The sequence below is a fragment of the Candida pseudojiufengensis genome (assembly GCF_024610245.1).
Source record: "Candida pseudojiufengensis strain CBS 10847 chromosome Unknown scaffold16, whole genome shotgun sequence".
In the NCBI taxonomy this organism is placed as follows: Eukaryota; Fungi; Ascomycota; class Pichiomycetes; order Serinales; family Debaryomycetaceae; genus Lodderomyces; species Lodderomyces pseudojiufengensis.
The window spans coordinates 170,211-194,747 of record NW_026261534.1 but is presented as its reverse complement, the minus strand read 5'-3'; the positions used below and the strand labels follow the sequence as shown (position 1 = coordinate 194,747).

Sequence of the window (24,537 nt, the reverse complement as noted above, 5' to 3'; positions counted from 1 at the left end):
CATAACCACCTGAATTCCATTTTTTAAAAGATAAATTTAGTATCGATTGCTATTAAAAGAGTGTTGGTGTTTAATTGTTAAAATAATTTATTCTTTTTACTATTAATTGATGCATAATCGTGTTCATTTCTTTTATTGCCGGCAATTTGTGCATATCCCACATCAACACTCATTCCAGCTATAATTTCATCACTTTGATTGGTATCATCAAGTTCATCTAGATCATCTGCGTTTCCCTCGTTTTTATAGTGTCTTTCTTCAATCCATTGAGACGGTATTTCTAATGATGGAAGCTCGTCTTCTTCCTGTACATGATTTTCTTCATTATCAGAATCATAATGCATTGCTGAACATTTGGACATAGCTTGATAAACTGATTCAGCGTTCCCCGTAACTTCCTTAAGTAATTCATTCTTGGGTTCCACGGTGGGATGTAGTATAACCTCGAACACATCATCAGGTAGTATTTGTATTTGTAAATATAGTGAGTTTTTATCTAAAGCGTGTAAATAAATTAATTGATAAGGTATTTCCAAACCTAGACTATCTTTTGTTGACCATATAATAAAACAAGATGATAAAACATATATATTGACCTGATCTGATGTGAACTTAGGTATGAATTCTAGTGGTCTATTCTTGACTTCTAAACGAAATGAACCACCTTCGTAGATGATATATTTGTCGTCATCTGCCGAGAACTTTGCAGGACTAGATGCTTGGTATGCATGATATAGTATTGTATTTTCTATATTGGGTTCTTCGTTAATGTATTTTATTGGTGGAGGCATTCCAATATCACTTCTGACGTAATTATATTAATGGATTATTATCTCGTGTTTCACTTTTATTTTGATTTTGATTTTTTCCGTTGTGACAAACAATTTAAACATTTGATCATAGAAAGCACGACGACAGAAGAAGAAACTCGAGACAAACTTGTCATTGGTTTGAGTCTCTCACATTATTAATAAGATTGTTCAAGAAACTCTCAAAAAAACGAATTGCGTAAAACATTTAGACGTGAATCATATCATTACTTCCTCAACTAACTATATAAATCTATTGTCTGAAAATCCAATTTTATTTTTCAACCTTTGATTTCTTTGTTCCTCTGCTTTTTTCAATTCTTCATAAGTTGGTGGTAATGCTTCATTTAATCGATCAGCAGCTTTAGCATCTTCAAATGATAAAATTTTATCATGAAGACTATCTCTTCCATGTAATAAAGAACCTTTTGGTAATTGACCTCTATTTAATTCTTTTAAATGAGCAACAGATTCTTGTTCTTCTCTTAATACTTGAAACATTTTTGACATTTTACCAATTGCAATAATTTTATTTCTTAATGCTAATTTTTTCTCATCTAAACTTAATTCTGTTGATTCAGGTGTTGGAGGTATAGCTTGTGGAGAAGCAGCACTAACACCTATTTGTGATTCAGTATATGGAATTTCTTCATCTAATTCTTCTTCTGTACAAACATTTAATATACTAACTAACATATCAGTAACTTTCTCACCAACAAATGGTAATGACCATGTAAATACATCCATAAAATGTGGTAACCAATATGGATGCGGTGATGCATTAAATTGTCTAATATTCATAACATTATTTTCATATTTTAAAACTGCTGCTTTATTATTATAACTATCTAAATAATTTGGAGCGCTAAACATTGTTAATAAACTTGGAAATCCCATTGTTTTAGTTCTTTTATACATCCTATAACCTGCATTTTGAGCTTCATGTGCTCTAATTACTGATAATAATTTAGTTCTATCTAGAAATTTACAAGTAGCTTTATATGTAAAAGCATATGAACAACCTCTTACTGCATTATTTAAATATTCTGTATCTATATTATCTTCATCATATTCTTCTATTGGATCTGCCCATAAAAGATCACACATTAGTCCCTTTGTTGGTGGTTCTCTAAATCTATTTAATTTTCGTATACTATCCAAATCTTGTAATTGAGGACTTATTCCACCATGAACACAAAAAAATTGATCATTCATTATAGCAGCTAATGGTAATGCATTAAAACTTGTTAAACATTCATCATATAATTTTTGAGAATATTTATGTAAACATTCATTTTTAAATGTAAAATATTCGGTTAAATGACGACTTTCGTGATTTCCTCTAAGCATCCAAAATGAATTTGGATATGATATTTTTAAAGAATATAAATAAATTAAACATTCTATTGAAAATGAACCTCTATCAACATAATCTCCTAAAAATAAATATTTAGTTGATTTTGGATCTCCACCAACTTCAAATAATTTCATTAAATCATAATATTGTCCATGAACATCACCACATATGGTAACTGGAGCAGGAACTGATAATAAATTCGGTTCTGATGTTAATAATTGAGTAGCTTGTTTTATTATTTTAATTGCTTGATCTTCTTGTAGTCTCCCCTCTTTTATAAAATGTTCTTTAATAAAATCACAATTTGGTAATCCATTTTTCAAAAACACTTGTTCATTAAATGGTTTAAATGTTGCTGGAGCATTTACTGATGTGACTGCTCTATCAATTGTTGAATAAGTTTCACCATCATCAGTTGTGAAAGTAGTTCGATCTTGATTTGAATCTGTTCGTTTATGTTGTATTGCATTTAAAGCTTTATTTATTTGATTTGTATTATTTTGAGTCCTAACTATTGTTGAGTTGGATCTAATCGGACGAGACATGATATGAGTGAGATCTATCGAGATGATTTAGGCTCTTCAGACTTCTATTTATCAATCAAGATTGGTGAAAAATTATCTCTAGACTATCAGAGCAAAAAACAAAAAATATCATTACGTAAGAAAAATAATCGAGGCTTATTAGGTTAAGTCTATTTATTATATACCAAGATATCTTGTGCACTTAAACATATATAATCTTAGTATCATTTTTAAATCCATTAAATTGTGTAGTTGCACAACTAGTATAAGCACCTAAATTTGGAAAATATAACCAATCACCAACTTCAACTTCATAACTTAAAACAGTTTTTGAAGAAACACAATCTAAACCATCACAAGTCGGTCCCCAAATTGAATAACTTTGTAAAGTTTTCAATTCTCTTTCCATGTAATGGTAACCATCTTTATTTTTTAATACAAAAGCTAATGGAGTTTGATGATCAAATAATATACAATTCATATTACCATAAACTCCATCATTGATATAAATCATTGAATTTATACCACCTATATTTTTAGGTAATGAACGTTTTGCAATAATATGAGTAGCTAAAGTAAAAGCATTTGCAACCATAAATCTACCAGGTTCAGCAATTAATTTAATATCATTCGAAGGGAAAAATTCATCAATTGAATAATTAACAACTTTTGAAGATTCTAAAAAAGTTTCAAATTCAAATCCTCCTCCAATATCTAAAACATTCATTTTAAATCCTAATTTAATTCCAAAATCAAATAAAATTCTAGAATCTCTAATTGCTTTATAAATTGAAGTAAAATCTTTTGCACCTGATCCAACATGAAATGCAACTCCAACAACATTTAATCCTAATTTTTTAGCAATTGGTAAAATTTGTTCAGTAGCAACATTTAAATCACAACCAAATTTTGTACTTAATCTACATTGAGCATCTTCATCATCAGTCATAATTCTAATTAATATTTGACAATTTGAATGAAATTTAGACAATTTATATAATTCATCAACATTATCAACAGTTGTTAAATTAACGTTATTTGTCTTTGCATGTCTAATAAATGAATTTGTTTTACATGGATTTGCATAAACAATTTTTGAAGGTTCAAAACCTAAATTTAAAATTGTATCAATTTCATTTTTTGATGCACAATCAAAATTAACTCCTAATTCATAAAGTAATTTTATAACTTTTATATTTGTATTACATTTTATAGCATAATGAGGTTGAATTCTTGGTAAAAATGTTTTCCAAATTTCAACATTTTTAATAATTTGATTTAAATCACATACAAAAAATGAATCTTCATCACCTGCTTCACATTCTTCATGATCAATTTTAGTGATATGATCAATTAATGCTTTTCCAATAATGGAGGTTTCATGAATATTTGGTTTTTGATAATTTAAATCAATCAATTTTTCATTTTCAATAATGTTTGTATTTGTTGTATTCTCAATAATTGTTGTCATAACCTTGTGATGGGGATCGTTAAGGAAGACACAGTGGGTTTAGTTTCTAATTTGTTTCTTGATTCAGTTTAAAATACTTGGCTTGGTGACCTCTGAGTTGAAAATTCTTATATTTCTCTTACTGGACTCTATTCGGCAGCTCTCGTTGTGTGTTGGTTGGAAATACACACGTTAATGTTTAGACTTATGGGAAGGTAAGATATATTAAAAAAATAAATAAAAAACCAAACTAAAGTAGGTGATATTATGAGTTATTTTTAATCTTTTGGAGTGTTAAATGGATGTAATAAGTTTATGAATTTACTAAAAATTTTTCAAATTATAATTCTTAAATTTTTTTTTTTTTCTTTTTCTGGTTGCTGCGAGGTTTTGATTTTGAGATGTTTTTAAAAATTAGCCGCCTATTACTTAATACGATCAAATAGGGAGGAAATTTAACGAAGTGTAGTGCCAAAATTAGTTGGCGCTAGCTGTAGTTGATCAAAGCTAGCAGAGGTTTAAAAAGCTAGATAAGGTTGAGTGGTAATTTTTTATTCTGATCGATAAACTCTATACAAAGTTGAAATCAATGTCTTTCTACAACATAATTATTGAGCTCAATTTGTTTAGTATTGATTGATGTCTTTTCTTCTAGATATTGATGCATTACTACTCATTCCTAACCAAATACATAAACAATTAGAAACTTCATGATAAACGTTGTATTGATTGAACAAATATATATATCTATAAGTCGATAAGAGGTTCCGGTTCATATACTTTCTGTTTCTGTTGATGTTGTTGATGTTGTTGATGTTGTTGATGATCAAAAGATTCAAGATTATTAGGCAATTTAGGTAAATCACCAATACCATGATTCTGTTGTTGTTGTTGTTGTTGTTGTAGTTGATTAGGATGATTTAATTTTTGATATTCATAATCTTCTTCAACATTTTTCAAACTTGGATATTTTAATGAAGCATCTTCAAAAGCATTTGGAGATAATGAACTTGTTGCATGTCTTAAAAATGATTGAGTTGGTAATTCATTACTTATATCTTCTGGTGGTGGATAATTTGGTAATGATACTTCTACATATTCATTTGTATTTTGTTGTTGTTGATGTTGGTTAGATTGGTGTTGTTGTTTTTCTGTATCACTTTCACTTGATTCTGGTAAATTTTCAGTTGTTGGATATATTGATTGAGCAGGGTGTTTATGTATAGTTGTTGGTTGATCAAATGAAGGTTCAGATGGTTGATTATAATTTTGTTGAGGAGAATATTGATGTTGTTGGGGAGAATGAGGTTGTTGTTGTTGTTGATGTGTTGGAGGGTAAAGTTGTGGATTTGTTGGAAGTTCTGGTTCATCAAATTGAGGTTCTGAAGGTTGATTATATTGTCCTGTATTTTGAGATTGCTGTGGTTGGGGGTATCCAGTATGTTGTTGCTGTTGCTGTGGATAACCAGTTGATTGTTGTTGTAGAGGGTAACCAGTATGTTGTTGAGATTGCTGTTGAGTATATTGTCCAGTATACTGAGGTTGTTGAATTGAATCCTCCCGATTAAATTGAGAATGATAACCATTAATATCTTGTTGATGTTGATTTAAATTTAAATTATTATTAATACCAAAATTTAATTTTTTTTCCCAAAATTGATCATATAATCTTGTTATAGTACTTAATTTATTATTCATTTCAAAAAATAAATTATATTTATCTATTGATTCTCTAAGTGATTTATTTACTTTTGGTTTTAATTTTAAAATTTGAGAATATAAATCACTTAAATTTTGATCATACATTATATTTTGATGTTTTTTTGGATCGTTTTTTACATTATTCATTAATGTTATAAATAAATTAATTTGTTCTTCTTCTTGTTGTGATAAATCTTGTGATATAGGTTTTTTAGGTGGTTGATGATATTGTTGTGGCTGTTGTTGTTGTTGATAAGATGGATGTTGATGATAAGATGGTTGACTAGATAATGGTAATGGCAGTTGTTGTTGTTGTTGATAACTAGTAAAATCAATATTATATAAATCAGAATCTTCTTCTTCTTGTTCAAATGGATTTTCAACTTGTTGAGAAAATGGTTCTTGTATTTTAGGTTTTGTGGCTTCATATTCTTTTAAACTAGCAGCAATTGCAGCTTTCATATCTTCATCCTCTTCTTCTTGTGGTTGTTGAGTTTCCTGTACTCTTTGTGGTGGTGCTTCTGATGGTCGATTAATCAGAATACTATTATCTTGTAAACTTAATTCAATAGCTCTTTTCAATTGTTCATCTTCATCATCATTACCAGTGACAGAATTTTTATTTTTTGAATGGTTTTTAGATTTATGTTTATTCTTTGCGTAACAATTATCACAAACTCTAACTGGATCCATTATACCTAAATTAACTAATTGTAAATTATTACTTGAATGAGTTTGACAATATACTCCTCCACAAGCTCTACAATGATGTTTTCTATTTAACATTGAAAAAGGAGTATAACAAATCATACAACTATCTGAATCAATCCAATCTGGTGGAACTTCAGAATCAATAAATTTTGAATCAACCACACTAACATCAATATCAGGAAATTTAAAACCTTCATTAATTAATTCATTATATTTTTTTTCAATATAATTTAATTGTAATTGATCTTTAAATGAAATTTTCCAACTTTTTAATAATTTTAAAATAAATTCACCAATTTCTAATTTTGATTCATCCAAGCTATCATCTTTTATATTATAATGAATTTTAAAAATAAAATCAATTAAATAATCAATAAATTCTCTTGAACTAATTTCTACAAGAAATGGGAATCCACAATTTTTTATACATAAATCAATTAATTTTAATGAACTTTTTAATAAATTTGGATTTGAATAAACTAAATTAATTCTCTTTTTTAATGATCTCATACATGATTGAGCTGGTAATTTTTTTGATCTTATAAAATCTGTAATTTCTAATGATATTGATAAATCAATTTCTCCATTGGGAATAGATTCTGATGTTGCTTCTGATATTTTATTATCTAATTCTAATTGTAGTGCGGATGTAGATGAACCAAACCAAGACATTGTGTTGAGGTTAGATGAAGTAGGTAGAGATTTTGTTAATGAGACTGTTGTAGTATGAAAAGATAAGTGGTTGTAAAATTAACCTTTGCCTCTTTTAAATTATTAATGATAATAGAGAGTACATATAGTTACACAAAAATAATATATTACTATATCCTCACTTACTTTACTTCTTTAAAAATAAAAAACTACTAATTATACCTAATGACAATACAGAACACCACCAATAAAAATCAAATTTATTATCATCAATAAAACTTCTTTTTATAGCATTAGTTCTATAACTATTTTCTAATGATCTTTTTAAATTATTTTTTATATTAGTAGATCTTTTTTTCTTATTGGTTCCACCATTACTTCTCAAAGTTGAAGCAGTTTCACTTGCTGAATCAGTTGGATTTAAAGCATAAGTAGGTAACATTAAAGGAGGTTGATAAGCTAAATATAATGGTTGCATTTTTGAACCATCAAATTGATAAATTTGTAAAGTCCATCTACCATGATAAGAATCAACATATTTTTGATAAGTTTTGAAAAAAGTAGGTTGAACATATCTAACATATTGAGATTCATTTGGATTTTCTTGATTACATGGATCACTTAATAATTGTCTACCATCAACTGCTATTGGAGTTAATACAATTGATCCATTTGTTAAAATTTCATAAGTTCCATGTTGATAAGTTACTGAAGCAACAGGACATGAATGATTTTTTGGATTACCAACAACTCTATAAAGAGCTTCTTCAAAATGACCATCTTTTGTAAAACTATAAGAAATTCCAGGTAAATCAGGTTCAATTAATAATTCATCTATTGGATCATAAAATCCTGGACCTGTAAATACTGTATTTGATTTTGAAGTCCATGTACCTTCTAATTCTTCCATAGATGGATCAGCTAAAATATTAGGTATTATAATTGTAAATAGAAGTATATATAATGATGTTATAAACATTTTATGAGTAGTGTTTTGTTAGATGTATGAGGAATGGGATATGCTATTGTATTGTGAAATGGTAAGTGATTTATTTATGTGGTTGAGTGTCTTATGATGTATAGCGAATGAGTAAACCGAGATTAGTACAGGTGGTCAGTGATGTGAGGTATATGGTTATAAATATTTGATCTTGTAAAAAAGTTCTTCTTCTAATTAATTATATTGACTATTGTATTGGTAATAGTAATTAATATATTAAGTAGAATACGCAGTAGTAAAATAATTAATAGCAAACAGCTCGAGAAATCAAGAGAAAGAAAAAATTTTGGCGTTTTATTATTCTTGAGTGTCACTACCAAGTGTTATTATTTGATTTTTGTGACACTAACACTCTTACTAAGAAAAAATGGTAAATATGGCTATGCTATTCTCTCTACCGGTATTGACATCAATAAGAACAGTTACAATAGAATAGATTTCATGAAGTCGATCATTAGAGATGTGTTTGTCTGTATGGATGTAATCAATGAAATGCACTATGTTATTATAAGATTATATATGTATAAGAATTATAAACAAAAGAATTAAAAGTATGTAAAATATTGAAATGCACATAATAAAAATTAAAAGAATTAAAAACTTTTTGTAAATCACACGTTATTAAAAAACGAATTTATTTTTGCAACCAAAATTAAATATTGGTTGTAAATAATTTTAATGAAACAACACTTCAACCAGAACTAATGAGAAGTAATAAATTGATTAGTATTGTTACCACCATTATGATTATGATTATGATTAGCGTCATTAAATAAATTTTTTTTATTATTTAAATTTGCAAATATTGGACTTTGATTTTCACTAATTGGAGTATTATTTTGTTGTTGTTGTAAAAATTTATAATCAATTGAATAAATTGAAGATTGTGATGAAGATTTTATTGATTTTATATCATATGGTGAATTATTTGAAGAATTTGATGATGTTGATGTAGAAGATGATGGATTTGAATTTGGATTTTGATTTAATGATAATGATGAATTATTATTTTGTTGAGTTATAAATTTATAATTTGGTTGAGGTGGAATTGGACTTGATTTATAAGATAATGGTGTATGTTGTTGTGTTTGCTGTTGATGTTGTGTATGTTGATGTTGGTGTTGATGAAAAGGTACTGGTTGTTGTTGTATTTGAGGAGCTACAGCACAATTTGTATCTATTGAAAGTGGGAATTTTTTAAATTTTTTAACTTGTTGAGGTAATTGAGATACAATATATGGAGTTGGAGGAGTAATTGATTCAATATTAGGTAATGAGGATTTTGTTGCTGACTTGTATGTGGTTGCTGAAGATGATGAAGTAGTTGATGATAACGATGATGATAATGAAGAAGATCTATTTGTATGTTCCAACCCATTTAAATCATATGATAATGATGATGAAATATTTAAATTATATTGATTATTAATTTGTTGATAAATATATTGAGGACCAAAAGAATCAAAATATTTTAAAATAAAATCAGAACTTTTTAAAATTGATTTTATTAAATTTTTTTTAATAAATTTATAATTTTGAAAATCCATTTTTATATTCAACTTGTTGTTACATGAATTGGTGGTATTATGATTTAAACTTGGTAAATGAATTTCATTAATTAAATCCATTATAACTTGACTTAATTCAATAATATTAACATCAATTAATTCATTTGAATATAAACTAACATAACTTAAATATTCTTTAATTTTAAAAATATTATTTTGTTTCATTTCAATATCATTAACATCAGAAAAATTATATCCCAAGATATTAAATTCTTCACTATTTATTAAAAATTCTTCTATACTTGGATCATTTAAATTCCATTCTAAAGTATTTAAAATATGTAATTCCATTTGTTTAAACATATTTATATCATAATTACATTTATTACCACATAATTTTATTAATTCAAATAATTTTGGTAATCTAAATCTTTCAGTTGGTCCTAAAAATTTACCACCTGATCCATAACCTAAATCATTTATAATTTTATAATTCTTATTACCACCACCAATGTTATTTAAATTTATAAAATGATTATTTCCACCAATTAATTTAGAAACAATCCATAAACAAGTAGTAATAATTAGCTGCAGTTGATCTAATAATACAATCCTTTTGGAACAATATTTATCAAATAATTTTATTGATTTAAAATATACAAATGGTAAAATTTTTAATCTTTGTGACATTTTTAATAAAAAATCAATTAATTTTAATCTTATATTAAATGTTAAATATGGTTGTTGTTTATATAATTGTAAATTTGGTTTATTAACATTCATTGAATTTATTAAATTATTATAAATTTCATTTTCATATTCATGAATAGTTTGTTGATGAATTTTACATTCTGATTTATATAATTGAAAAGAATAATTTAATTGTTTAAATTCTGAATTTTTTGAGTGGGAATTAGAATTATTATTATTGGCACCACTATTCTTTATAAAAGTTTGTTGATTATGAATTTGTGAAATTGATTTTGGACTTAACATGATGATGATAATGTTTTAAATGAGAATGAACTAATGATAATGAAACTTTTTTAAAATTAAAATTTTGAAGAATGAATGCTGATATTTAATAAATGCAAAAATTATTTATATAAAATGAAAGTTAAAAATGAAATGAAATGAATTAAAGAAGGAAAGGGCTTGATCAATGAACAAATCAAGTAATTTGAACGAAATTGGAAAAACAAATTGAATGAAATAAATGAATGAATAAACTTTTAAACTTTTTATTTTGGAAAGAAATGGAATTAAGTTAACTTTAAATTATGATAACTTATGATATTAGACTTTTTGTATTTTTCTTAATCCCAAAGATCTAATTATATCAATTGATATTTATACCAAATATGGATTAAATCCTAAAGTTATCAAAGTTTGAAAAAAAAAACTTTATGATAAATAATATGGATATATAAATTATAAAAATAAAAAGTTAAAATTTGTGAACTTTTTCAATTATATTTATATAATTGAATAGTGTAATTTAAGTTCCAAAAAGATTAACGAGACCTATTTAATTTTTAATATGTAAAGTTATTGAAAAATTATAAAAATTAATATTACAAAGTACTACAAAAGTGAACAATAATAAACCAGGGTTTTAAATATTACCGATAATTAACTTTATTACAATAGTCTACTAAATTAAATATTCAAAAGATTGACGATTATTGAATTATTATTACATGTAATTTATTTATTGTATTGTATTCATTTTGTACCATTTATTGATTAAACGATAAATTATATTTTTTTTTTAGTGTGTTTATGTTTTAAGTTAATATACATAACAATCTTATTGTGTTACTTTTACTAAAATAAAAATAAACAGTCTAGTGTCTAAAACAACCATTTTGAAAAAGGGGACAACTGTTTATCGTAGTGGTTAGAACTAAGTATCAAGAGGTTCGATATAAACAAAAAGGACACATATCAAATAAACAAGTGGTCTTCATCACCGCTCAGAACATTATTAAAGTTTATACTTGATATTTCCTTATCTAGAAACATTTTAAAAAGAAAGAAACTTTTAAAAATAATTTTATTTTTTTCTTCTGAAATATAATATTAATGAAGTCAATGTTTCATACTACCAAAACATCAATTAACAACCAAAATATATTATTATAATTTGTTGAATATTACATACTCTTCGTCATGTCATCAATCACTCAAAAAAAATGAGGGTGAAACACAAAAGAAATCGAATTGGTTGTACAAGTCATAATACGAATTATTACTCGCAATTTATTCATAGTATTTGTTATGGTTTTTTTTTCATGAGTACTTGCAAGAGTTTATCACAAAACCTTAATGATTTAAATATCATCAGATATTCAAATTGATATTACAAACCATTGAAGATGTGGTTGATAGGGGTTAATTAAAATTGATAACAAGATTGTTTCCAGCAATTGAACAGCGTTTCTTCCTGAATAGTTTTTTCATGACTTCTTAGTGAAATATAATAATTTTCATTGATTTACCAGTCCGTAGAATTTGATATTTCCGAAATCCCCAGAAGTTGAGAGACAAGTGTATGAAAAAAATAATAGAACAAATAATATATAAAAATTATTATAAGACCAAAGTCTTGTTTATTACTTGATTAATTTAGTGTCTTGAAACAAAATTTAACATAACCATATAAACTAATAAACTAAGCTAGAACTATCATTTATCATAACTCAAAAATAATTCGCGTCTTACATTAATAAACAACAAAACCAGTATTTCTCAATCAAAATAATTAGATATTCAAATCAAGCCATAATGTTTATTATCTCATCATTGATACGGCGATTGGATATACTGATGGTATCGATAAAAAATCATAAGCAATAGATAAACAAGAAACATATTGATTGCATAGCTTAATCTACTCCTTACGTATACAGTCAAGTCGTAAATTTATAACCTCTTTGTACGAATATTAAACGACATCTACTAAAGAATTTATCTCGAGCGAGAATTTAATTTATCACGAAAAAATTTTTTATTTGTACTGAACAAAAAATTATCCCCAATATTACTATGAGAGTCGCATAGTTTAGGTCGAGAAAAATAAATTGCATATTTTGGGATAAATTGTTCTAAATTTAGATATAAATTGATAGTAAATGTCGTGATAAATTAGTATGCAATTTAGAGAAAATAAAAAAAATATTTTGGGATAAATTTACGACTTGACTGTATATTTAGACGAGATTTTAACTTATAATACGTTTGGTTCACCTACCTTAATAAATATGTCTGATAGCTCCTCCTCTATCTTTATATGCAGTACTTGGTACAGCACCCTGTAATATTATTTTACCGTACTAATTTAAGGTACCAGGGGAAATCTTAAAATTAGCAAGTAAATTGGACGATTTATAATTTTCAATAAAGGCGGTTCAACTAACAGCTCAATCAATTCGAGCAAGAACTAACTCAAATTAAACTAGAGATCAACTTAAAGAGTGAAAATTGAATAATAATAATTATAGAGAATGTAATTGAAAAATGAATAATAAAATAAAATTTAGTTATCTGAGACATTAACATAAATTTATTATTAGGCTAACAAACAAAATCTCGTCAAATTAACAATAAAACAACTGGACACCAAAAAATAAGACAAATTGTTTTGTGTAAAATTGTTTAAAATTAGTTGTTCTAGAATGTCAAAATTGTAGTATTAAAAATTAATCTAAAATCGTAATGTAGGAGTTAACTAATTTTATTTTAATAGTATTTTGGTTTGTACCTTTTTATTTTTCAATTTGTTTTATTGTTATGCGTTAATACTTAACTTAATCGAGTTAGTTTAATTCTACTTATAGCCATACAATAAAACGCTTTAAATAATTCAAATGTATAGTGTTAGCTGTTATTATTCACATACATTCTTGAAAATATATATCACATTCAGTAGTTTGAACAAGTAAAGCTCAAGCGAGCTGTATTTTGTACTTCATGAAAAAAAAAGTTTAGATCTCTCGTATCTTTGCTTGTAGTATCATTTACAATTTTGTAACATATCATCTATCAATTTTACTTTTTAAAAAGCTTAATAGTTCTACTTAGTATTACTACTACTACTACAGTTTTTACTGGCTAGAATAACTAATAAAGTTTGATAAAGATCGTAAATCTATTTTGAATTATTTTTTTTAAATTAACACCTATTTTAAAATTAATTTTGTAACTGTAACTTCAAAATATTGCAAATTAGGAAGTACAAAATAGAAATTACATACATTTTTTTAAAACATTATGATACATTTTCGTCAAAAATTAATTATTGTTTAAACTAGTGGGTAGTAAGCCTACTATTGTATTAAAAAATATTGTATTGTCTTAAAAAAAACAATAACTAATTATCTAATTATAAATTTAAAAAGGATCTACTCATGCCTATCTATCAATATTTCAAATTTCTAGAATAAGTCAAATTCAAAACAAAAATTATATATATTACAGTTGATTCTCATCTAAATTTTTGAAACCTTTTGTCTCAGCAAGGACTTCCAATTCTTTAACTGTGATATGATATGTTTGTTTTGAATTATAAATTTAAATATCTATTGTTTAATGACAATTAAAACGGCGTTTTGAAACAAAAATAGAGATAGGAATGAATGTTAGTATGATATTTGAATTATAGATCATATGACCTTAATTGATTGCATTCTCGATATTCAAAATATTTGGACTTGGTATTATCATTGATGAATAATTAAAAAATTAAAAAACGTACACTTCATTTGACGGTTATTCATTTTACAGTTAGAATTTCGCGTAATACTTTTTGTCAATTAACGAACTTGCAAAAATCGAGAATCTATTGACCCACCTAACCAAACTCTTGCCATTTATTCAAACGTTTCTACGAGTTCTGAGATTTTCTACAAACTCTACAATCCAGCTCTATCAACTACTACCCACACTTCCGCCAAAGGATCTACTATCTACTTATGTTTGAACTTGGAATGTCAAATAAATAACGGTATCTTGTTGCCTCAAAGTTTAAAGTATGTATAATCTTTCAAAAAATAAAAAAGATAAAGGCAAGGATCAACACTTTATTACAGATACAAAGTAATAGATCTACTGGTAGAAAAAACAAAAAATTAACTAATTGAGATTAATTACAAACAATTCAAATCATGTTTGTTGTCTTTAAATCAAAACTATCATATCATAATTATAATCGACCAACACAAGATTATTTTTCGTCAAATGGAATGATATGATTACTTGGTATGTAAATAAACATATCATCAAAAAAAAAGCCTTAGGCTAAGACACAAAAAAATCAGGAATTTGACATAGACAAAATAAAAATATTTAAGCGGGAATATTATTAAACTGTTATACAAAACATATACATTACATACATGTAAGATGTATTAAATGTAAGATTAAAAAACTTAAACTTTCTTAACTCCATTTTTCGTTTAATTATTTAATTCATCATACATTCTTAAATATAATGCTACTTACTCTCTATGAGTAGGCTTTCGAATGATTGACAATTTATTCAATTCTGTATGGAATATAACCATTTGAAGTTGAATTCTATACTGTTTAGATCAATAATCAAATTGTTTAGATGATGCTTGGAATCAGTTACCAAAATTGGAAAATTATTAAATAATATTTCTATTAATATATTATTATAATTCTCGGATGATTTTGAAAAATTCATCCGGCTTAAATCAAGTGGCCCAAACTTCAACTGAGTAAAATAATAATATTTTTCAGAAAAGATGATAATAAACAGATTGGACCTTAACAATTGTTTATCAAGATCACTCTCATAATCATAAAAGAAAGAGACCCTTTAAATTCGTGATTGTGATGGATCGACGAGGTTTGTAGTAGCAAAATAAAAAAAAACTGGACCCGCGATTGAAAAAAATTTGGTGACTAGACGTGTTTGTGGGTTATCAGTATCAATTTACAATTCAAAAGGTAAGTGAACTACACAAATTGATTTTACGAAATGGAAAAATGAATTTGATGATACACAATTGTAAATGTTGTGACAAATGGATTTTACGTTATCAGTGACTACAAAAACATTAAACAAACACCAAAACAATTGTATAATAAAGCTTCGGTAACAAAAATGCGTAAATAAATTCCATCATATGGAAGTCTCAAGAAGTTGTTGAATTCCTCAACGTATTTGAATCATTATAATTTAGCATTCAAGTTTCAAATAGTTCAATTATCAAGTTTGCTTATAAAATTTAATGCTGCTACAATGCGTTGAAAAATTGATACTCATTTTCAATATTTCGTTGAATTGAAAGTATGGCAATTGCTCAATTAATTCGATCAATACTTATTTTTGAAAAAGGTTGAAAATCTGGAACTTTTAGTTCTCATTTCCTCAAGCAATTCAATTTCATGTATAACTTAGGACTCACTTTAAAATCGTTGAAAGAATGAAATCTGTGGTAGGATGTGAGACTCATTATCCCTCTGTATTTTCCAATAATGTCAAAGTCTGTGATTTCTCAACAAAAAAGAAACTTTGGGAGCATCCACATTGCAATTGGTTCGATGCTAGTAGGATATTATACCTAACAAGATGCTTTGTTTTACCTAATCCACTATTCAAATATAGATACTTTGTCTAGGCAAAGCTATCAAATACTTTCTATGCAATTAACATCGAACCTCGCTAGAACTGACAAGAACTTGATTCAAGTGTATTAGGCTTCCTATGACCACTCTTTACTTGTACAAAGTCCTTTAATATATTTTATGAAAAAATAATAATTTTTCCAAATGATGTAACATCGCTTAATTTTTACTTCTGTTGCAAATATCAATTTTTCTTATCTTTCATAACTTAAACCTTAATAAATGACATGAAGAGTTGATTCAACATTACAACCGATATTTGAAAAGGATAGACCAAATTTATTACAATAATCCATCAACATTCGATCGTTTTCAATCAATCTACAAAAACTCGTTCAAAGTGCACCACCAAACACAAAATCTAACTTAATCTCGATTCATTTTAAAACCCCACGAGGTTACGAAAAAATACATAATGCGATCTGAAACATCACCATTATTATCACCAACTACATCACATACAGAAGATGAAATAGTATCATATGTAAAATCAAGAAGAGAATCAATAGCATCGATAGATAATAAAATCCCCAATGAAATTTTACAACAAGGTCAAAGACATCCACCAAAAACTTTAAATCCGATATCATCAAATAATTCAAACTCTTATCATTTTTCAATACATGATATATTATCTGATCATGATATGGAAAATGGTAGTAATGAACCAAAAACAACTATATTAAAAGAATCTAAAATTCTCGTGGTAAATTCAATTCCATTAATGATTACATATTTTTTACAATATTCTTTAAATGTTATATCAGTAATAAGTGTTGGAAAATTAGGTTCAAAAGAATTAGCAGCAATAAGTTTATCAACAATGACTTCAAATATAAGTGGTATAGCAATAATACAAGGTATAAGTACTTGTTTAGATACTTTATGTGCTCAAGCTTATGGTAGAAAAGATTTCAATAATGTTGGAATTCATTTTATAAGATGTAATTATTTTATAATGTTATTATTTATACCAATTTGGATATTCTGGAATTTTGGAGTTGAAAAAATATTAATATTTTTTATTGGTGAAAATGAAATTGATATTTGTAAATTAGCTTCAAATTATTTAAAAGTCTTAAGTTATGGATTACCCGGTTTTATATTATTTGAAAATGGTAAACATTTTTTACAATCTCAAGGTATATTTCATATTTCAACTTATATTTTATTTATTGCTTTTCCTTTTAATATCTTGTTGAATTATATTTTAGTTTGGAGTAAAATTAATATTGGATTTTTGGGGGCTTCATTAGCTATAGTTTTAACAAATTGGTTTATGGCTATATTACTTTATGGTTATATATTGTTTTATAATAATCAATGTTGGCCAAAACAGAATTTATTAAACAAGATATATTTTATAAATTGGAAAAAAATGATTGATTTATCGATACCTGGTGTATTAATGGTTGAAGCAGAATGGTTAGCTTTTGAAATTATTACATTTGAAGCTGCAAAATTTGGTGAAATTGTTTTAGCTTCTCAATCTATTATAAGTTCATTATTAGTTTGGTTTTATCAAGCAAGTGCTGCATTAGGAATGGTTGCATCAAGTAGAGTTGCATTATTTATTGGTTCAGCTTATAAAAATTCAGCTAAAAAATCAAGTATTTCAGCAATTTATACTTCATTAATATTTGGAATTTTTAATTTTATATTAATTTTTAGATTTAGACGAAGCTTATGTTCAATTTTTTCAAATGATTCCGATGTTATTGAAGTAAGTAGTAAAGTTTTAATAATTGGTGCAATTTATCAAGTTAATGATTTTTTATGTTGTACAACAAGTGGTCTTTTAAGAGCTCAAGGTAGACAAAAAATAGGGGCTTATTTATATTTAATTGGTTATTATCTAATTGCTTTACCAATAGCTTATTATTTAGCATTTATTCAAAATTTACAATTGATTGGACTTTGGTGTGGAATGATTATAGCTTTAGCATTTGTTAGTATTTCACAATTAATTGTTATTATAAAAAGTAATTGGGATGATATAATTGATGAATGCGTGAATGAAGCAATAGCAGAAGAAGATCAATTAGCAAATTGAAACATTGTATATAGATTGTACTTGTTGAAAAGTTTCGAGAATTGATAGATAATGAATTGATACAGCATTTAATTTCTGTAAAAAGTAGTTTTTTGCTATCTTGCATTCGCCACGAGCGCAAATATTACGAGAAACGCAAATTATAGTTGGATTTCTGATTTTTTATTATTATTCAATACATAAATGCAAGATTTACATTTTTTCATACGTCTGACTGGATTATACAAAATTGACACAGTTCTACTAAATGATCCAAAGCATTTTCAGCGATCAACTCCAACAATTTTCAAAAAAAAAAAATATATTGAGAGTGATTTTGTAACTGATAGGAAGGAATGTGATGGAAGACTTCAAGTCTTTTGATTCGAGAATCCACCAATGATGTAATTAGCTCCCGCGTTAAAAAATTTCAAAACTTTTTAGCTGTGGCACTTTTTAATTGTAGCAAACTACCGGAGTTGGTAGCGTTATTGTGGTGGAATTTATAAGGGGGTCAAAATTCCAAAAAGAAAAGTGAAGGATTACATATCAAATTTCATTCATCAATTGAGTAAAAATGTCACTTGTCAATAAAAGTTTTAAATTAGAAGATGCAAATACCATTCCAGCAGTTGGTTATGGTGTTGGTACTGCACATTTCAAAAGAGATCCAAAAAGTGGAGTTAATAAAGAATTAGTTGGATTAATCAGGACTGCAATAGAAGGAGGTTTTAAGCTCATTGATGGTGCTAGTGTGTATGGTACGAACATAGAAATTGGCCAAGCTTGGAAAGAAAGTGGAGTTGATAGAAAAGACATATTCATTTCTAATAAATACAATACGAACCACGAACATGCAAAACATGTTAGTATCAAAGATCAATTTAAATCGGATTTAGAAGAATTACAAACAGATTATGTTGATTTATACCTTTTACATTATCCATATATTAAAAAGGAAACTCATGGTTTTAATTTAAGTGAAGCTTGGAAAGAATTAGAACATCTTAGAGATGAAGGATTAGCAAGAAATATAGGAGTTTCAAATTTTCAAATTGAAGATTTAGATCATATTATAAAATCAAATCCAAAATATTATCCTCAAGTTAATCAAATTGAATTTAGTGCTTATTTACAAGATCAAACTCCAGGAATTGTTGAATATTGTCAAAAACAATCCATATTAGTTGAAAGTTATGGTCCATTAGGTCCAATTACAAAAGGTAAACCAGGTCCATTAGATCCAATTTTAGAAAAATTAAGTAAAAAATATAATAAAACTGAAGATCAAATTTTATTAAGATGGGTTTTACAAAAAAATGTTTTACCAATTACTACTTCCTCAAAAGAAAATAGAATTAAAGCTATTTTAGAAATTTTTGATTTTGAACTTGATAAAGAGGATGAAGAAGAAATTACAAAAATTGGTAAACAAAAAACAGTTAGACAATTTTCAAAAGAATATTCAAAATATGATTAAATGTATGAGTATTCCTTACTATCTAGTTTTGGTATATAGTTGTCTTTGTATGGTTTCAAATTTGTCCAAATAAAGATGTAAACTATTTAAATTGATGCTTCTTTAATTTATCCCTTCAATTTTATTTTCATTGTGCTTAATAGTAACTTTTAAGTTGAAGTCAGTCGATTATTCTTTGTTATTCGCGATATAAACGAATGAAAATATGTATGCTATGCTGTAGTTGACAAAAGTTTCATTTTGATTTGTCACATGTGTGATTGGAAGCAATTACACTCTGAAATGCCAAATATTTAATATAAACAGCTTTACTTGAATCTGCCAAAAATTAACTATTTCATTTCAATATGGCTCTTTCGTAATTGACAGCTTTTACATTTCGACATGCCCTAAGTATAATTGAGCAAAAATTCCTTTGCTATGCTGTACCATGATTGAAGGCAGCTACATTCCAAAATTTGATATTCCATACAATAATTAAATACTATTTCACTTCAAATTCTGAAAGGCCAAAATACCATTGATTCCAAGCTTTGACATACAAATTAAAATGATTTATATAAGCTTCTTTGTATCACGACGATATCATCGATCTCGAACTGATCAATCTTGTAATTCTTCAGCAATAATAGTTTCCAAAATAGACCCATCACTCTCTTTAAACTCATTAAAATGTACTTTCCCATTAATTATATCACTTAGTAGAATTTTAAATTTTTCAGAAACAAGATCATTAACATTTAAATTTAAACAATAATTTAATTTTTCAAATTCTTCAGCTATTTCTAATTGATGATTATCCATTAATTTGTTATTAACAATTACAATTAATGGTTTTTTATATTTTAACGTATCAATAATTGAACCTGTTCCTGCATGAGAAATAACCAAGGTGGATGATTCTATGTATGATTCTATATTTGTTGAAAATGGGAATGCCACAATTTCGATTTTTGAATTTGATAATGTTATAGCATTGGTTTTAGTATCTTCAACCTTTTTCAAGTTTAGATGATCAATTATACTTGATTCTTTTAGTTGTGATTCAAAAAATATTTTACTTATATGTTTAGAATTTTTGATTTCATTTCCATACTGAAGATACAACCTTGATATGTTAGCTTCTATTAGGTAATTAATGAATTTAGCATCAACAACTTTTTCAATTAATGATGTGAAAGTGACTGTTGCACCTGTTGTTATCAATAAAGTTGACATTGAACCATGAAAGATACTATCGTATACGATAAAACGGTCTCTCGTTTAAATTTTAGATTCTATTTTTTTTTCACTTTAATCCACTTTTCCTCAACTACTACAACAACCAAATCAAACATGAGGTTACTATACTTTGGTTTAATACCTATAGGTTTATACCTTATCTTCAATCAATTGTTCTACACATGGTTACCAACAAACTATAAATTTGATAAAGTAGTACTACAACAATTAGTACAAGAAACATTAAATGAATTTCCTCAAGGTAATGCAACAGAAATAATGATAAATTTAACTCCTAAATTACAAAAACAATATCCAGGATTAATTAATGATTTAACTTTTACTGAATGGTTTTATAATAATGCAGGAGGAGCAATGGGACAAATGACAATTTTACATGCTTCAATATCTGAATATTTAATATTTTTTGGTACATCAGTTGGTACAGAAGGTCATACAGGTGTTCATTTTGCAGATGATTATTTTACAATTTTAACTGGAGAACAAAGAGCTGCTTATCCAGGAGTATTAACTCCTGAAATTTATAAACCAGGTGATCAACATCATTTACCAAAAGGTCATGTTAAACAATATGCAATGCCTGGTGGATCTTTTGCTTTGGAATTAGCTCAAGGTTGGATTCCTGCAATGTTACCATTTGGATTGTTAGATACTTTAAGTTCAACATTAGATTTTCATACTTTTTATTTAACAAGTTATTATACCGCAAGAGATATGATTAAAAATTTATTAAATGGAAAATTCTAAGTACTGTGTGCTACCAATTTGTTTTTGTTTTAAAATTTATCAAAAGTTGCAAAAAAAAAAAATAACAACGAACGCGAGAAATTGAAATTTTTGGATACGATGTAATATGTATAATAATTATTTATAAATTATATAATATTAAAAATATAGACTAATACTTTAACATTAAATGAATTAAAAAGATTTTGGATTCGTATGTGTTGTTGTTCGAAAACTTATGTTGAAATACTTTTACATTCTATGACCACCTAATTGTAATAAAGATTTGGCCACACTGAAACTATTTGGTGTTCCTAAATGATTATTAAAAGGTGATGATGTTAAAACAGTTTTTTCAATTTTATCTTCATCATCACTGTCTTCGCTGTCTTCTTCTTCTTCTTCTTGGAGTTTTGTTTCATCATTATCCTTTGTTGTATCGTGTAAGGTTGAATTTTGATAAGTAGAGTTTTGTAATAATGTCATATCTTGATCATCATCAATTGTATCATCCACAGTAGTTGGTATTCTTGAAGCATTTGTAAATGATAAATTAGCTTGTTTAATTGGAGTTTTTAAAATTTTATTAATTGGTGGTAATTGAAGTTCCAGATTAATTTTTTGATTTGAAATTGATGGAAGTGTTGTAAGTGAAGGTTGATAAATAAAATTATTAATGAATGAATCCATTTTAAAACTTGGTTCTATTTGTTGTTTTTTACGTATTAAAGGTAATTTTTTGGTATTATCTGAATAATATATGCTATCTTTTTTAATTTGAAAAAGTTTTAATTTTTGTTGACCATTTTGTTTTTTGAATTTATTATTTGCAACTTTGGATAATGATGTAGCGGAGACTTCTGGTTTGTTTTTGTATTGTAAATTGACATTGATTGATTTGGTATAATATTTGGGTTGTTCTGGTGGAGTTGGTAAGGATGATAAAATAGATTGATGATATATTGATTCAATATTTGGAGATGAGTTTGGAGTACTTTTTTTGGAATTGATTGGACTTAAAATGGTTTTAGAACTAATCGATTTTTTGTTATTGACTTTCTTCTTGTTTTGTTTCAATTTATAAAGTGCTAATTGTAGCTTTAATTTTAATTTTGTTGCTGCTAATCCTGCAACATCATTTGAAGAATTTGAATGCAAAGTAGGTGATTTCTCCGTAGATTCATATCCATAATCATTGAAACTAACTGATTTAGTAGCTTTTGTTTCATCAACATCTCTATAATCACTACCATAATAAGTTCCAGATTTTTCAATTGAAAAAGATTTCGTCAAAATGTCAGGATATCGTCTTTGTTTGAATAGGTTGTTCTTGTTTGGAGTTGTTGATTTAGATGAATTCAATTGGTTATCTCTAATAGTTGATAATGCCACTCTATTACTTATTATTGACATTTGTTTTTGACGTGACTTGATTTCTTTATTATCGTGATTTTACGTGTGATATCGTGTTTATATTTATGCAATCTAGTCAATTGTGTGTTGCTCACTAAACAAATTGAATGTAATGATATGTGATTGAATTCTTTTGAGTTTAAGTGAATGAACAAGTCACAACTTTCAAGTATATACAAGGGTTTATTGAAAATATTCTTGAATTGATGTTATAATTAACATTTTATTATTTTCATTTTGCAACTTTGTGTGAAAAATTTAAAATACTAAAAATGGATTTCATCAAAACAAAAAAAATAAACAAATCAAAACAAGATGCAAAAGATGCATCAACTACTTTTATTACCCGTATATTCTACATCGAAGGTAAGATGATCCTGATCTGGAAATCAATTGACTTGCCAATTTACTCCATGTGATTGTTAGTTTGTATTGAACTCAACTATAAATACACGAATTTAAATATTGACGGGCTCATCTCTACAAAACCCCAAAAATAAACTTGTTTCTCGCTAAAGGAACGGGAATTTCCTGCAAGCGAGGAGCATTGGTTAGGCCGAAGAAACTCAATTCATCTTTTTCAGTCATGATACAAATTAAAGTTTGTTTGGCGTATTTTCCTTTCAGATTTCAATACGAAACAAAACGAATCGAAACGAAACAACAATTATTACGCGTAACAAAACATTACACAAAATTATGTCACAAATACACCAAAAAATTTTGTTTGTATTACAATTTCTAAACAATTTATGATGAACCCTTTTAAACTGATTGAAATACACCCTAGTGTATGGAAGTCCTCAGTCAGCCATTGCACCTAAGTGGAAAATGCTTGTAGTAGTTAGTATCAACAACTACATGGTTATTGAATTGGCTTTGATATACGTAAATGTCTATGAAAATCGTGACCTATTAATTTTGTGATATATTCGATCTCCAATATTTGGATCTCTTTATTATTATTAAATTGTTAATTTATTATTGTTTATTTATAAATTTAATGATTTTGGTTATTGATATTTATTACTCCAACTTTGACTGCTTTGCTAATGTACTATTATTAGTACTAACACGTATCTTTTACGTTGAATTGAGACAACTTTCGAAAATGCAGAAATACGTAATTGATGTTTAAATCTATTAGACAAGAGTGTATTCGACAATGTCTGTTTACTATCAAATTTCTTTATTATGAAACCTTTTAAAAAGGGTATCAAAATAGCAGCATATTAATTTATTTACTAATTGTATCTTGATATATTTGTAGATTCAAAAT

General features: G+C 26.6%; 11 protein-coding genes across 11 annotated transcripts; 3 read left to right on the top strand and 8 right to left on the bottom strand. All coding sequences in view use genetic code 12, as the record gives it.

Moving 5' to 3' along the window:
- Window positions 1-77: 77 nt before the first annotated feature.
- On the bottom strand, window positions 78-791 carry KGF55_004170 (uncharacterized protein; the record flags this gene model as incomplete). Its single annotated transcript, XM_051759045.1, has 1 exon — window positions 78-791. The coding sequence occupies one exon, from the start codon at window positions 789-791 to the stop codon at window positions 78-80; it is 714 nt and encodes a 237-aa protein (XP_051613179.1).
- Window positions 792-1,052: 261 nt separating this feature from the next.
- On the bottom strand, window positions 1,053-2,711 carry CMP1 (calcineurin catalytic subunit A; the record flags this gene model as incomplete). The annotated part of the gene is made up of 1 exon (XM_051759044.1): window positions 1,053-2,711. One exon carries the CDS (start codon window positions 2,709-2,711, stop codon window positions 1,053-1,055), a length of 1,659 nt encoding a protein of 552 aa, XP_051613178.1.
- A 181-nt stretch (window positions 2,712-2,892) lies between these two features.
- SPE1 (ornithine decarboxylase) lies at window positions 2,893-4,161 on the bottom strand (the record flags this gene model as incomplete). The annotated part of the gene is made up of 1 exon (XM_051759043.1): window positions 2,893-4,161. One exon carries the CDS (start codon window positions 4,159-4,161, stop codon window positions 2,893-2,895), a length of 1,269 nt encoding a protein of 422 aa, XP_051613177.1.
- Window positions 4,162-4,887: 726 nt separating this feature from the next.
- VPS27 (ESCRT-0 subunit protein) lies at window positions 4,888-7,224 on the bottom strand (the record flags this gene model as incomplete). The annotated part of the gene is made up of 1 exon (XM_051759042.1): window positions 4,888-7,224. The coding sequence occupies one exon, from the start codon at window positions 7,222-7,224 to the stop codon at window positions 4,888-4,890; it is 2,337 nt and encodes a 778-aa protein (XP_051613176.1).
- A 166-nt stretch (window positions 7,225-7,390) lies between these two features.
- On the bottom strand, window positions 7,391-8,182 carry ROT1 (Rot1p; the record flags this gene model as incomplete). The annotated part of the gene is made up of 1 exon (XM_051759040.1): window positions 7,391-8,182. One exon carries the CDS (start codon window positions 8,180-8,182, stop codon window positions 7,391-7,393), a length of 792 nt encoding a protein of 263 aa, XP_051613175.1.
- Window positions 8,183-8,904: 722 nt separating this feature from the next.
- On the bottom strand, window positions 8,905-10,707 carry HGC1 (cyclin; the record flags this gene model as incomplete). The annotated part of the gene is made up of 1 exon (XM_051759039.1): window positions 8,905-10,707. The coding sequence occupies one exon, from the start codon at window positions 10,705-10,707 to the stop codon at window positions 8,905-8,907; it is 1,803 nt and encodes a 600-aa protein (XP_051613174.1).
- Window positions 10,708-16,780: 6,073 nt separating this feature from the next.
- On the top strand, window positions 16,781-18,418 carry KGF55_004164 (uncharacterized protein; the record flags this gene model as incomplete). Its single annotated transcript, XM_051759038.1, has 1 exon — window positions 16,781-18,418. The coding sequence occupies one exon, from the start codon at window positions 16,781-16,783 to the stop codon at window positions 18,416-18,418; it is 1,638 nt and encodes a 545-aa protein (XP_051613173.1).
- Window positions 18,419-18,974: 556 nt separating this feature from the next.
- KGF55_004163 (aldo/keto reductase) lies at window positions 18,975-19,877 on the top strand (the record flags this gene model as incomplete). Its single annotated transcript, XM_051759037.1, has 1 exon — window positions 18,975-19,877. One exon carries the CDS (start codon window positions 18,975-18,977, stop codon window positions 19,875-19,877), a length of 903 nt encoding a protein of 300 aa, XP_051613172.1.
- Window positions 19,878-20,480: 603 nt separating this feature from the next.
- Window positions 20,481-21,095, bottom strand: KGF55_004162 (N-acetylglucosaminyldiphosphodolichol N-acetylglucosaminyltransferase catalytic subunit; the record flags this gene model as incomplete). Its single annotated transcript, XM_051759036.1, has 1 exon — window positions 20,481-21,095. The coding sequence occupies one exon, from the start codon at window positions 21,093-21,095 to the stop codon at window positions 20,481-20,483; it is 615 nt and encodes a 204-aa protein (XP_051613171.1).
- Window positions 21,096-21,212: 117 nt separating this feature from the next.
- ERG2 (C-8 sterol isomerase) lies at window positions 21,213-21,866 on the top strand (the record flags this gene model as incomplete). Its single annotated transcript, XM_051759035.1, has 1 exon — window positions 21,213-21,866. One exon carries the CDS (start codon window positions 21,213-21,215, stop codon window positions 21,864-21,866), a length of 654 nt encoding a protein of 217 aa, XP_051613170.1.
- Window positions 21,867-22,097: 231 nt separating this feature from the next.
- NRM1 (Nrm1p) lies at window positions 22,098-23,258 on the bottom strand (the record flags this gene model as incomplete). The annotated part of the gene is made up of 1 exon (XM_051759034.1): window positions 22,098-23,258. The coding sequence occupies one exon, from the start codon at window positions 23,256-23,258 to the stop codon at window positions 22,098-22,100; it is 1,161 nt and encodes a 386-aa protein (XP_051613169.1).
- Between the last annotated feature and the right edge of the window lie 1,279 nt (window positions 23,259-24,537).